At 28.4% G+C, this 15268-nt stretch overlaps 1 protein-coding gene and 1 non-coding gene across 2 annotated transcripts in view; one reads left to right on the top strand and one right to left on the bottom strand.

Moving 5' to 3' along the window:
• LOC107449716 (protein madd-4) overlaps positions 1-15268 on the top strand; it is a 130328-nt gene that overhangs the window by 73846 nt on the left and 41214 nt on the right. The window contains exons 9-11 of the mRNA XM_087163990.1: positions 1955-2057; positions 3608-3750; positions 15005-15178. Coding sequence (XP_087020116.1) covers positions 1955-2057; positions 3608-3750; positions 15005-15178 — 420 coding nt within the window. The remainder of the gene's footprint in view (positions 1-1954; positions 2058-3607; positions 3751-15004; positions 15179-15268) is intronic.
• TRNAA-UGC (transfer RNA alanine (anticodon UGC)) lies at positions 11570-11641 on the bottom strand. The gene has a single exon. It is a non-coding gene; the product is annotated as a tRNA-Ala (tRNA).

The raw sequence follows: 15268 nt of genomic DNA, 5'->3' as shown, positions 1-15268 counted from the left end.
GAAGGATGCCAAAACGGCTAAGTCTACTCAAACCAGGGCTCGAAAAACTGCCCGTCCGCCTGTCCTCGGCGGTCGAAAATTCCCCACGGACTACGAATTTTTCGAATCCGACGTCCGCGCGGACGGCCATTTTCCCGTTAATGTTCGTGATACATTTTCAATTTTTGTTATCTTACAAGAGTCTAGAGCCTCACTTCTAAAATGACCCTTTAATCTTGAAATACAGCAACATACTGCGTATGGTGGAATTGATGTTTTCTCTGTCTGGGAGTACAGCAGCGGTTGAAAGGGGCTTTTCAGCAATGAACTTACAAAAAAGCACATTACATACTGGTCTTAAACGAGAAGCGTTAAACGCAATTATGAACATCTACCTAAATGGAAAACTCCTTTCAGATTTCTGTGCAGAAACCTCTGTAAATCATTGGCTTGATTGTGGAACTGGCAAACGTCATATTTGATTCATTTAAAAAAACGCAGTACCCTCAGATAAATTGACATTCCAAATAACTTGACCTTTGTCATTTAAATTATTTCATAAAAGAAATACTAGGTTACTATTATTAACCTAGTATTTCTTTTATTACTGTATAATGTAATCCTAGTAACTACTAATTCATTGTGCACTTTATATAAATGTTTGTAATAAATATTAGAAAATTATATTTTTATTTATTTAGAAGCGACGGGTTAGTCTCAAAGGAGGACGGGTACATTGTTGGATAAGCCGTCCTCGGGGACGGGTAAAATTTCTGAGTTATTTCGAGCCCTGACTCAAACCTTTTAATACTAACTCAGTTCGGGGGGAAAGTGACCGCAGATCATGTCAATAACTGCTGTGATGCTTAACACTAGAAAAACAGAAATTGCCCAAAAGCAGTCAAAATGACTGGATTGTAAAAGAATAAATAATGTGTAAAAAAATGTGTTTAAAATTAATTTTTAATATTTTTTACATTATTTGCAGTTTTATAGCAAGTTATTAGTAATTATTAACAATAAAAAAATTATATGTTGTACAAAATTCTAAGAAATTGTGTCATCATCATTGTTTTTCTAATTGAAATTAAAAGCAGTCAAAATGACTTCCTTAAGCAATCTAGTGTTAAAGATAGCATGACAAAAAAATTTTAATTTCCACCTTTAAAATCCGATACTGCTCTCACGTTTTTAAACTAATGAAGTTACTACAGATTGTGTGAGTAATCGCTGTGTAATATTTTAGGATAGGCGACAATTATGTGTAAATATTTTTTGTGTCATTCTGAAGCAGTGTTTCTTAAACCTTTTTGATATGATGGACCCCTTTTAAAAATTTTTAAGAAGTCACGGACCACCCCTCTGTGAAAAAAAAAATAATTGCCGAAAACATCAATTATTAGAAAACATTTAATTTTATTATTTTAATAGTGTACAAAACTTTTAAAATTAAAATTTTTAATGTGAAGGTTGCTACTGATTTTCCTTAATTAATAAATTGAATTGGGGGATGGTTTTCGAAAAAGCAACGTGCATATCATGTTCAACATTCAATCGATTTGGATGTTATGCTTTTATTGTCACAAGTGTGGAAAATCCCGCTTCGCAAAGATACACTGTAGCAAACGAAATTATAGCTCCCATAGCTCGCTTTAAAAACAAAGGGTAGGCTTCCAAACGTTTTAAAAATTAGGAGTAGTCAGCGGACCCCCATAATATAACTCATGGACCCCTTAGGGGTTCATGAACCACAGCTTAAGAAACCCTGTTCTAAAGGATCCCCTTACTCTTGGAGCAAAGTTGCAACTTCATCTAATCAATTTTTGCTAAACGTTTGCATGTCCCTACTCTGCAATGTTTTAATCCAATAATAACTCGAAATCTGCCATATTTTATTACACGGAAATTAAATAAATTTTTTCATGTTTATTAAGATATTTTGTCTTCATTAATAAAAATTGTTGTAACTCTTTAGGTGTATATATTCCAAGTACTGAAGATGAGCCATCTACAACTGTAACTGAAGAAACAACCACAGTTACAGAACCCATTTTATATTTAACACATGCTCCAGCAAAGTAAGTTATCTAAATTTAGGGAAAGTGGGACAAATGAAAAATGTATTAATATTTTTAGAAATATTACTCTGCCAAAAGTTAAAATTAAATTAAAATTAATTTAAAATAAATGAAAATAAAAAGAATTGTATTCGAATGGTAATTACAAATAATACAAATATATTGCCAACTTTATAAATATGGAAATAATAAATTTAAATAAGAGGATTAACATTAAGTATAACGATACAATACAAGTTGTTTACCCGAGGATAATTTTCCTTGAGTTGTAACAATGAATAAGGCAATGATTATTTTATCCATGATTATTTTATCTGGATTCATAGTTATTTTATCCAGATTAATTTTTCGTGTATTATACTAATGCATAAATATTATTTCAAAGGGTGTGGTTTTCTGAATTTCAAATACAATTTTCGCAATAAATTCACGCCTATTTTATGCGATGTTTTCATATCACGAGGAGATTTTTATCTGAAACGCATTTTTAAATTTATGTTTTAGAAGGAATTCTTTAAAATATTTTACCTAATATAAATATTTATATTAGTATAAAAAGAGAAATTTTGCTGTTCAGAGAACATTTCTTTACAGTTTAATTATTCTAATCATTATAAGCCAATTAGTCATTCCTTTAATTTAATTTAAATCCTTTTCAGGTGAATTTTAACATGGATTAAATTTTTCAAAAAAATAAAGACTGGTTATTTAATTACCCCTGTCTCGGAAAAACAAGACATTCGTTTTCGCCACAATGCATTAATAATTTTAATACGTATGTTTTGATCAAAACTTAAGCAATTGCTAAGAATTAAAGCTAAAGATGTTAGCCAACATTAGAAAATATTAAATTTGCTAAACTTAAATGCCCCAACATATGCAGTAATATGTCCATCTCTACGAAACGTTCCGTTTTCGCAACAGTTGTCAGGAATCTGTTAAATGAAAAAATATCGCTATTCACGTTATAAGAAAGTGATGAAAATCAATTTTAGTGGTGAAATAAGTTATATCAGGCTACTCCATTAACTGTTTAAGCGCCTTTGTTCTATTTTTTTATACATATCGTTTTTTTCTAAAAGAGAAAGACAAATAGCATTACTATTTCAGTATTAGCATTTATCTAGGATGTAGAAGACATTTGTGTCAACTATATACTAATGAAAACAAAATCTGTATTATCTGTGTGTATTCTGAAAAGTATTATGTATATTCAAAATCTGTATTATATTCTGAAATTATATATTTGTCAACGTTTCAAACCCAATTGGTAGCTGAAGGAAGAAAATATTAATCACAATTTAATCACAAATGTGCAACCATTTTTTCTATATAGGCACTTTTCTCATTATTATAGAATAAGATTTCAGCAGGGAAACGGTCAATGGTAGTTTGTACTGAAACGGGAATGAACGTTGAAATATGCTAATAGAGTCACATCATCTCAAAAATTCTGATATGAAAATAATAAACTAAGAATTATTATTTACTTGAATACCTCATTAGAATTACTACACTTGAATACTCCTTCACTTTTTACTTTTTCACAGTTTGACGTCTACCAGCACTTTTTATTTTGTCGGGCCTTGGGGTCATTGCAATGGGCAAGGCTATCGACGAAGAATTGTACACTGCCAAATATTTTTAGACATCACTAACACTGTGGCAAGACTACCTGATTCCGAGTGTTCAGGTATTTGTGAATTTTACCATTTATTCATTTATTAGTCTACTTTATTTTATTAAACTAATGACTGTTTACGCCTTAATGAATAAATAAGTAATTAGCTTAGTATTATACTTTTTAATCTTAAATCACTTGATTTCGATTTTATATATATATATATATATATATATATATATATATATATATATATATATATATATATATATATATATATATATATATATATATATATATATATATATATATATATATATATATATATATATATATATATATATATATATATATATATATATATATATATATATATATATATATATATATATATATATATATATATATATATATATATATATATAATATATATATATATATATATATATATATATATATATATATATATATACACACAAATAATAAAAATAATATGAAGAGAAAGCTATAAATGGGAAAATCAAATAGTCTTCCTCAAGACACATCTATTGGAATAATTAATGCGATATTTCTGAATAAAGAATAATTATCCTAAGATAAAAATTATTCTTTATATGTGTCGATATAGCAAAAAAAAATATTTGTTGAAAAAGAGCATGAAAATAAAAAAAGAAAGCAGTAATCAAACTTACCGGCGTGTAGCAGAGAGCGGTTTAGGTTTAAATGTAGAATAAATTAAACAGTTAACGAAATTCACGAAGAGGTAAAATATGTGAAGTTTTGCTTACAGCTTGAATCGAATAAAATAAAATTAAAAAATATATTTGGTCGATGAAAATTTCAGGCAAAGAATATATTAGTGCTGCTATCTATAATATATATATATATATATATATATATATATATATATATATATATATATATATATATATATATATATATATATATATATATATATATATATATATATATATATATATATATATATATATATATATATATATATATATATATACGCCTTAATGTATATATATATATATATATATATATATATATATGGGTCATTCTCACAAAAACAGTCATTTTCATGTCCCCAGTATATTTTATGTTTGTTTTACAGCTTACGAAGAAAAAAAAATCAGGGAAAGTGTCCTTCAGAATGCAAGCTAACAAAAGAATAAAAATAAAATTATCAATTTTATTTTTTATTTATTTTAGGTAATTAAAATATACCAATATGTCATTCCCTCACTTGTCCCCACTGCTGATTTAAAAAAAGAAAAAAATTGTTTCTGAAATAATTTTTTTTTTTTACAAATTCGTGTTTTTTATTTCAGAATACTGAAATATAGAATTCAGGAAATCAATTTTAAATTTAATTTCTGATAAAAATATTAACACAGCACTATTTTAAACTTTGTCCCCAGTGTTTCGCGTCATTCCCTCACAACAATGTTCTTATCACTTGCAATCTTCTTAGAATAAAAATATTTTAATAAAAACTTCAGAAGTTAACAACTAGCATCATAGAACAAAATTGCTGTATGTTTCCATCTTCAACTTAAAGAAGCTTTGCTGTGGAATAAATTTGAATGAATCAAACCAGGTAAAATTTTTTACATTCGTCATTCCCTCATGTCATTTTTTAGAGTAAAATAAAATACAACTTCATCGAGAAAGTGGATAATTATATGTTGCTTTCTTGTATGAATATAATTGTATGCGATTGACTTCAGAAATTAATTAGGCCTAGCTGTTATTTTTAAATTTTATTGAATTCGTCTTTCCCTCACTAGTGTATAAAGTGAGGGAATGACGCTGAAGTGAGGGAATGATTCAAGATGAGTATATTATAAAATTTTTTTTTTGTTCAATCGTGCCAGCCAATTTTATTTCCCAAACCTGTAAAAACTATTAAATATATAAGACTAAATTATAATAAATATTAGATATACTTAGTATGTTATAATTTTCAAACTTTACGTAGATGTAACTTAGATAAAAACATGTATTAAAATAAAATATCATTCCCTCACTATTAGTGTCATTCCCTCACTTTTTAAATAGTGAAAATAATTAATTTACTTATTAATTAATTTGAAAAATAAATTAAAAAATTAATGAATTAATTTATTAAATTAATTGATTGATTTATTTAATTAATTTATTTATTAAATTATTTCATTATCAATTATTATAAATTAATTAATTATTGATTAATTATTTAAAAATTAATTAATTTAAATATTAAGTATCATTTATAGGATATATATTTTCTTTATAATGCCATTACATATTTCTATTAATGTAAAAAGTTTCAGAGCTTTTTATTCACTTTACTTTTTTGGGATTTTATGAACTGAAAAATGACAGTTTTCGTGAGAATGACCCATATATATCAGAGATGCCAACTGCTCCGGATTCACCAAAATAATTAAAGAAACGGTAAATACCTACCAAATAAATTTTGTAAACATTTGACTATTTTTGCATGCTCTTTTAAAAGTATACCCTGACTTAAATACTATAAAGTGGTGAATTATATAAGCCTACTAATTATTTAGAAATAGTGGTGGATAAAAATCTACTAAATTGAATTTATTAAACCATGAATCACAATTGATAAATTACCACTTTAAAATATATATATGCCGTCCGGAGCAAGTTGGCATCTCTGATATATATATACATGTGTGTGTGTGTGTGTGTGTGTGTGTGTGTGTGTGTGTGTGTGTGTAAAAATGTGTTTTCTTAGCTACCCTTTTAATATTTCAATATTCATTACAAATCTAAACATAGATTTTCTAGTGAGTATAAATTACTCTTTATTTCTTAGATTAATCTGCGCAACAAAATAAATTTCACTAACTTTAACTTTTTAAGCTTTTTTCAGGAATGCCAACTACTCCACTTTCTGCAAAAGTTTTATTAAATTGGTTGTGAAATAGACAGTTAATCACGTGGAAATAAGGAAATTACGCCTATTCTTTAAAAATGTAGCCCACGAAATAACTGCAATAAACTTTAATTTCGTATGATGCTTTGAATTTTTAATATGCAATGATGGAAAAGTTACTTATAATAAAACATTCTGAACTAAAAATTATTTAAATTCCGTTACAACTAGAAAATGTTTTATTACAAAGCGACGGAAGTTATTTCCGTTTTTTATCTGAGAGAAAAAAGTACATTTAAATTGAACCCGGGTGTAAAGCAGAGATGCCAACTTACTCCGCTTTCTGAAAAAGAATATTTTCTTGTAGTACCGAAATTTAAATTGTTTCTAGTTTAGCATTTTTCATTTTAAGTAATTTTTCCACTTCTACGCATCCCAAAGATTCAGAGCATCATCTCAAATGCAATTTTATAGCAGTTATCTAGTGGTGGCACTTTTATAGAGTAGCCGTAATTTTCCTAATTCTAGAAGTTTTACTCTTTAATTTACTACCAATATATAAAGACCTTTGTAGAAAGCTGATTATCATTAATAAAAATCGTAAAATTTATCAGATATGTATTTAGAGTATAATTCCGTGATCCTCTACTATCTTAAAAGATACTCTGGCCGAAAGTCCTTTTTTTAAAAGATTATTTTGTGTTAAAAAAATAAAGGAATAAATTTAAAAGTTAGACTTATAAACTCAATTGAATGCTGTATTTAGTACTTTATATATTGGTCTTTTGGATCAAAAATGTTTTCAGCTCTTTATTTCTATCCAGCAAAGAAAGAATGATTTACTGAATGGAGCTTTCGCACAGGGCCTTAGCCTTCCTAAAAAACCTCTTCAAATTGTAATTTCTTATCTATTTTAAAAATAAAATTTATAACTGGAACTATGTATGCTAGATTTTTTCTTTTTCAGAAAACTGACAGTACTAGTATTTTCTCTTGATAGTTTTTATATCTTTGATCAAAAACTCTAACTACTACGGAATCTCCGTAGTTTCAAACAAGAATTTTTCCTGGTGGTTGCAAGGGTAATGTATTTATATTTTAAGAAATCAGAGCTAAAAGAATTTTGTCCTCCCTAAACACAAGTAATTTAAACAGATACATATAAATCGTATAGACGAATGGTTAAGTTAAGTTCTAGTAATTTTGTTTTTAAATGTCTGTTTGTTGCAAAAAATTCTGCTTTAGTTTACAGTCACTGAAAGAAAGTAGTTTGAAACTATGACGAATTCGTAGTAGTTTAGTCCCTGTTTTTTAAATGAAAATTTATAGTGGTTAAGAAATACCAAACTAATTTATTCAATATCTGCCAATTTTCTTCCGACAGATTTTATTTTGATATTTTACGTAGTAGCAAAATTTTTTTCATTCATACTTCATTTTTTAAACAAATTTGATTTATTGTAATTTTAACTACCACTGCATTTAAATACTTGTAGTTTAAACGTATATAACGAAAACTTGCGAGGCACTGTGTTGTTACAAGCATAAGCTTAATCAATTATGACTTCACAGCACAGTACATTACAGATTCGACGAATCAGAAAGTGGCACCTCGCGCCAAACACTGAGCTACCCAATATATCCAGCACCAGCACTGTATAGTGTTCTGTAAAACGTAAATTAAATATTTGTCAAAAATATAATTTAATTAATAATTTCACTACCACTGGGACATTTTTTTAAAGAACGTAAAAGTCAACAGGTTTCATACCTGCCAACTCTTCCGGATTTTCCGAAAGTTTTTATTTTCATATTTAAAGTGGTAGTAATTATATACTATTTTTTCTTTTATAAACTTAATTTTTAAATGTTTTTGATCACCACTATTCTTACAAAAATTAAGCACATATATTAATATGCGTTACTATCCTGGTTGTCAACTTAAGTTTTCTCAAATACAACGTATTTGTTTGCTTAAAATTGAAGTTTTAATTCCATTTTAATACCACTGGGATAAATGATAATGGAAGGGATTAAAAGTTGGCAGGTATGAGGTTGGCCAACTGATTTATTGAAAAAGAATTGTTAAAAATGTGTCTATATGATTTAAATTCTATTTTATTGGAATAATAATACACTCTCCTGAACTCCTAAACTACTCGAAGTTGTTGCGAAATTTTTTTTTCAGATTTATCGAATTATAAGAGAATTTTCATACACAAACCTGACAACCTTCTTTAGATTTTCGAAAAATTTTTATATTTAATGTGGTATTTTTCATTCATACTTGATTTAGGTTTTAACAAATTTCATTTACTATAATTCTTATTACCATTTTATTTAAATAGTATATAAAGAACACTCATGCTTTAAGCGATGGCTAAAAGTGAATTAAGTATTTGTTTACATTATTACTTTAATAGTTATTACTTTACTAGTCATTACTGTATACTTATTGCTCATTTTTATAGTTACCACTACTAGGAAAAAACTTTTTGGGTAAGAAATTATTTGTATTCAGTAGCGGAAAAAATTCTTTTAATTCTAATTTATAAAAATATAAATACATTACCCATGCTACCACTAGGAATATTATTTTCTGAAACTAGGATGAATCTGTAGTAGTTGTAATTTCGACTTTTTCTACTCAGTAGATTTTATAAGATGCATATTTGAAGCAATTTTACTTTTTATTTTCTTTTAAAAGCTTTTTAAAACTATGACTTATGTTGAACTTACTCTGACCTTCATTAATCCGTGAGAACATGGCTCATCTCTTCTTTAAATTGAAGCAGACTCCCACTAGTACGGATTCTCCGTAGTTTCAAAAAATATTTTTCCTAGTGGTAGCAATGGTTATGTGTTTATATTTCGACGATAAATTAGAATTAAAAAAATTTCGTCAGCAACTAAACGCAAGTTATTTAATCAGATATTATGTAAGGTCATATAGACAAATGCTAATACTCTAATAAATTTTCTGAAAAAAATCAACTTTTTTCAAAAAAATGTTGCTTTACTTTACTACCAGTGAATTAAATATTTCGCAACAACCGCACTTGGAATAGTTGAAGTCTCTGAAGTTAAGGAAACATTCCAATTTATTGAAAAAGTAATGGGTTAAAAGTAGTTTTGAGAAGATGAAACATTTATGCAATTCTGAAAACATGTTTCTTTCCACAAACATGTAAAACCCTTCTTTAAAAACACGCATTTGCACAACATAACTTTAAAAATCGATTGTGCACTTAATTATATCTTTATATCTCGCTTAATTTATCGAGTACTTAGAGAAACGTGAATCTTCTTTTAATTTTTCCGTTTTATGCTCGATGAGAAGTATAAAAACTAATTATTGACGTGGATGTTCAATTTATGCAAATGCAATCAAATATGCACTCTACAGTGAAGAGGAAAAAAACTGAATAATTTCTTTTCAAAACTTTTCGAAGTAGAAAGAATTAAAAGTTAATTTGACAAGCTTTGGTAAATATTCCCCTTTTTTGTTAAAAAAAAAATATTTGGCGAAGCATTAAATCGTGAAATTACTTTCTCATTTTAATGTTTCATTGATCGATTTTTCAAGTCGCTTCTTTCTTTTTTTTTTTTAAATGAAATTTAGTGATTTCCTTGATTTTTGGATATTTAAAAGTATCATTATTATAACGCGGTAAGAATAAATTCAAATGTTGATCAAATTTGAATTTCAACATCGATATATCGGATCGTCCGTGTAGAAATTCGATAAGCGAGGCTTCCAAAGGTCTACCAAAAATTTTAAAGAAGTAGCATAATTTATATTTTCTTGATCATCACAAAGATAAGGAAATTTCTTGCATAGCTCGCTTTCTTTAAACAACTGGGTGCCTAGGCCACGCAGCGGTCCCTAACCGATACCTATTCTCCGATCTGAACAAGCGCAGTGCATACCTGCGAACTCTCCCGCATTTTGCGGGAGATTTTATTTTCATATTTAAAGTGGTAGTAATTATAAACTATTTTTTCTTTTATAATCTTAATTTTTAAATGATATTGATCACCACTATTCTTACAAAAATTAAGCACATATATTAATATGCGTTACTATCATAGTTGTCAACTTAAGTTTTCTCAAATACAACGTATTTGTTTGCTTAAAATTGAAGTTTTAATTCCATTTTAATACCACTGGAAAAATAATAATGGAAGGGATTAAAAGTTGGCAGGTATGCTAACCCATCCATCTTAAAAATATTATTACAGTGAATATAACATTTTGATTTATGTAACAGTGTGGTAACATAAAAATAACCATGATTAGAAATTCGTACAACTTGATCGATGATTTACATAAATTGCCTTTAAAAAAGAAGTGAATACAGCCATGATTAGGTCGATCTACATGAGATACATTTCTCGCATAGATAAAAATCTGATACATGCTTAACCCTTTCGCGCCGACTGTCACAAATACGTGACAGCAAAAAACCGTATCAATCAGGGTAAGAAGATAAAACTGGTAATCAAAGTATTTCTTTAGCAGTTTATTTGTGGGCGGAGTTATAATTTTTTGATTTATTTAATTCACCATTACTTTGTTCAAAATAAAACTATTTAGTTATACTTTGAATTAACATTGATTATATATATGATTAAACTAACAATAATTAAAATAAAAGCAAAGTAAGTCTGTCAAATTAGTAACGACTACATTTAAGTTACCGTTTTTTATTTAATTGCAACTTGATTCTGATTTTGTACGAATGCTTTTCTGAATCACCCGTCCCCAAGGGGTTAAGGAATATTATCTAAACTGAAGTGGTTGCCAAATTAGGAAAACTTCGAATTGCCACTTGAATATTTTTGACACACCTTTAGGAGCTCCACCTATCGAAAATCGGCACGAACTTTGAGGACAACCCATTAAATGAAAAATTATATTTAAGAATAACCAACTGTAAACGCAGTGGAAATTGATCATGAATATTTTTTTAAGAAAAGAAAAAATAACAAAACTGGAGGTGTGGGGGATCGAACCCCAGGCCTTTCACATGCAAAGCGAACGCTCTACCACTGAGCTACACCCCCGCTGATTGTCTATGTATTTAAAAGAAATATTATCTCTCAATGCATGAATAATGTATAAGCGATACGCCACCTGCTCTTTGCAAATACGATTCGAATAGCAATGGTCGTCTTTACCCTTGTAATAAAACAGAACTACGTAGTTTAGTTGTTACACATACCCAGTGTGTCAAATTAATATTTATAAAACATACGGATTAAATATTTACACTAGATACTTAAATGAATGTGTTTTATTTGGAAAGAAGTACGAGATTTCGGAAAAAAGTCTGGTGCAAATGTTTATACTGTATCTTGTAGCACATCTAGGTTGAAGACGTCATTAAACTTAGTTCTATGCTTTGTAAAATGTGTCTTTGTGTTGTGTCTTAGTGTATGCTTTGTAGAGATGCTCTTTTTCCATTTTTCCTGATATAAAGCATTTTTAACTCTTTTCGGAAAAGCAAATTCCAATTGAAAAACTTCGGTCAGGCAAGACGTGGGCAAGTGCGATCACAAGCAGTACATTCCTATGTTTAGTGCTTCAATGTAAATGTAAACTTCGAAGTATCTGCCTTGCGGCACCTGCCTCTTCAGCTAAGTATTTTGCTAGAAGCAATCAATGAATTAAGTCTGAGTTAAATGTGCCAGTATATTCTTGTCTTGTCTTGCTTTTGGATCTGGGCGCCTAGGCATCACCTCCTACATCAAGAAGCCTCCACACGGTCTTTTATAAGTAGTCCGCGCAGACTGTTTAAAAAGTGAACCAGTTGTGTGCATGAACCCAAATTCTTTTATAAAAGTAATTGAGAGAAATTTATCTTATATATTTGAAAATTGAATCTGTAGTGGTTGACAATTGAATAAGGCAAACCAATAATATTCATAAATAAAAAAAAATTTTAGTCATATATTTGCTACCACATTCTTATTTTAACTATATTCTGTATTAAATGTCTCGTTCGCTTAGTGGATCCTCTATAGTGGTCTGATCGAAGCTCTCCTTATCAGATTCATCGTGGAGTTTTTGTCATTTTGTTTGTTTTCGTTGAGACTAGCAGGCAATGTGGTTGCTGTAAAGGGGAGTTAAGCACTTTGCTTGAATATACAAAACATTCTTCGTTCGTTGTAGTGGAACTGGGCGTTTGAGGCCTTACGGCCGTTTATACAATACATTCTAAATGAAACGAACTGCTTTAGCTCTTTGTTATTTAAAGAATAGTGAAAGGCTTAAAAGCAATTAGTTTTTGTTGTTATTTTAAGTGGTTCGTAATGTTTGTTGAACTAATGTTGCTACATTACACATGAAAGGGTTAAAGTAAAATGGTGGTACTGGAATAAAAATGAATTCGGTTGGAGAAAACAGCCTATATCGCGCTAATTAGAAATTAGGGGTACAAATTGGTTTGGAATACTAAAATAATATGATGCCCACTTTAAAAAGAAATTAAAGAGGTATTTAAGCATAAAAATTTCCAAATTAATTAAGTGTTAATGTTTTGTCAATTTCTTTCTCGAGATGGTGCTTTTCGCGTCACTTAAAAACCAAAAATGCATTTTTACTTTCTTGACTGGGAATAAGATAATATACAGTCACGAAATGTTTGCTTGAATAAAACCCCGATGATGTAGATGAGACAATGACTCGAACGCATCCATTTGAAAATCACGTCAGACCGGAAAATACAATTTAATAGCCAATCAAATTGGATTTAAATTATTATATATATATATATGTGTGTGTGTGTCTACTTCTCCCACTTCTGGTGGAAAATTTTTCTCAAATATGTGAAGCTGTTAAAAAAAAAGTACTGCACTTTAAATTCATTTATTTTTCATTTAATAAATTTAAAATAATTTTGATCACCATTATATGTAAGTAATTGAAACATGTATCCGAGATCTGATAATAATATTGTGAAGAATTTAAGTGCAAGAAAAATTAAACAAATTGAACTTACATTAATTTTAATTTTGTTATTACGTGAAGTATTGTAAGGAGTCAGGAGTTAGAACTTCCGAGATGAAAGATTTTCCTGAAAAATACTTTCCAGTGAATTCTTTGGAATTATGCACATTAAACCAAGAATAAAAAAATTGAAAGCATGAACTTTAAGACCACTAGGAAAAACTTTGGAGTTGCAATTAGAAAGTATGTATGTACAGTGCGCAAAATGCAAAAATTTGAAATGGCAAATTACAAAGTTTGAGCAAAATTGGTCAAAGAGTTCCTGAGAAATCAAATTTTAAAAGTACAATTTTTTTCAAAATCCAGTTTCTCAGGAACTATTCAACGAATTCACTCGAATTTTGTATTTTTCGATTAATAATTGCATTCTTCAAAATTATGTAAAAATTTGTATACCTTACAATTTGAAATTTTTTCGACTATTATTAAATGAAATAATAAAAAATAATAAATATTTATACTAATAGTTGTATTTTGCATAGAATTATATTTTGGATAAACGAATTTTATAGCTATGTTCAAAATTTTTTCAATTCGCTTAAGATGATATTGGACATGAAGCTGTTGGAATCATATTTCCCAGACTGCGGTTACCTCTTAAATTTCAGGAGCCAGATATCCGAATCCTTCGAGAAACAAGTATGTTTATTCAGAGAAAATACGTTTTTGTGTCTGATTTCGTAACTTAAAGTATCATCTGCACTAATTAATTAGCATACTTGAGGACTTTCTCTCGAATTATTAGGATTGAATCCTAGAACGTAAAGATCCGAGCGTTATATCAAAAGTGATCCAGGGGGTCAATTTTTTTATTTTGACCACTCGACCTCAAATGTTAGAGAGAATCTCTGATTGATTTGAACAGTGGTAGTCAATTTACGCTTGAAGCTAATAAAATAAAAATTTACTGTAAGTTAGGTAATAGCTGTAGTTTTAGCTTTAACTTCAATTTAAAAATAATAAATTTACCAGTTTTAAAATTAAGTATAAACTTAAATTAATTGCAAAAATATCTTATATAAAAAAAATGAAAAAAAAAGGTTAAAATTTTTACACTCTGAACTTTATTGAACTCTGCAACTACTGCATAAAAATTTTACAACCGAATCCGCACCATTGCCATTGAGTATTTTATTATAAGATATGAAGAGAATAAAATAATTAACGCAAAAAAAAAAATAAAGATATCAAGATTTCGTATCTAAAACTTATCAAGACCTCTTTTTCCAAAGTCTTAAATTTAATGAAATAACGCGCATTAATTGTTTTATTATTTATGTTACTCTCGTGATGCGATTGTTTTTATTGGCTGATGCTATGCAGAGTTTATATTATTTTTTCCCCCATCGATTTTGTAAAATTGCATTTTTAAATTATTTAAAATCGCATTTTTAAATTATTCTAATATTGTTTTTCAGAAATACGTCCGACTGACATGGAATCTTGTACGAGCTCCTGCCCTCCTCCGCACCCACCTCGAAAACAAATTGAAATCGAAAAGGAAAGTATAATAGAAGAAATCGAAGAAGAAAAACCCTTTTATTCTTGGAATACCGAAAAGTTCACTCCATGCTCTGCATCCTGTGATGGAGGTAATAAAGTTTTGCGACTTACAATAGATTTAAATATACAAACTGAAACCCTCATATTTTTTTCATCTTATTTGTTTAAAGCGTTATTTA

Source organism: Parasteatoda tepidariorum, chromosome 5 (assembly GCF_982258835.1).
Source record: "Parasteatoda tepidariorum strain Cologne lab strain chromosome 5, Ptep-v5.0, whole genome shotgun sequence".
Lineage (NCBI taxonomy): Eukaryota > Metazoa > Arthropoda > Arachnida > Araneae > Theridiidae > Parasteatoda > Parasteatoda tepidariorum.
Note: the sequence above shows the minus strand (reverse complement) of the source record. Positions and strands in the feature narration are given on the sequence as shown.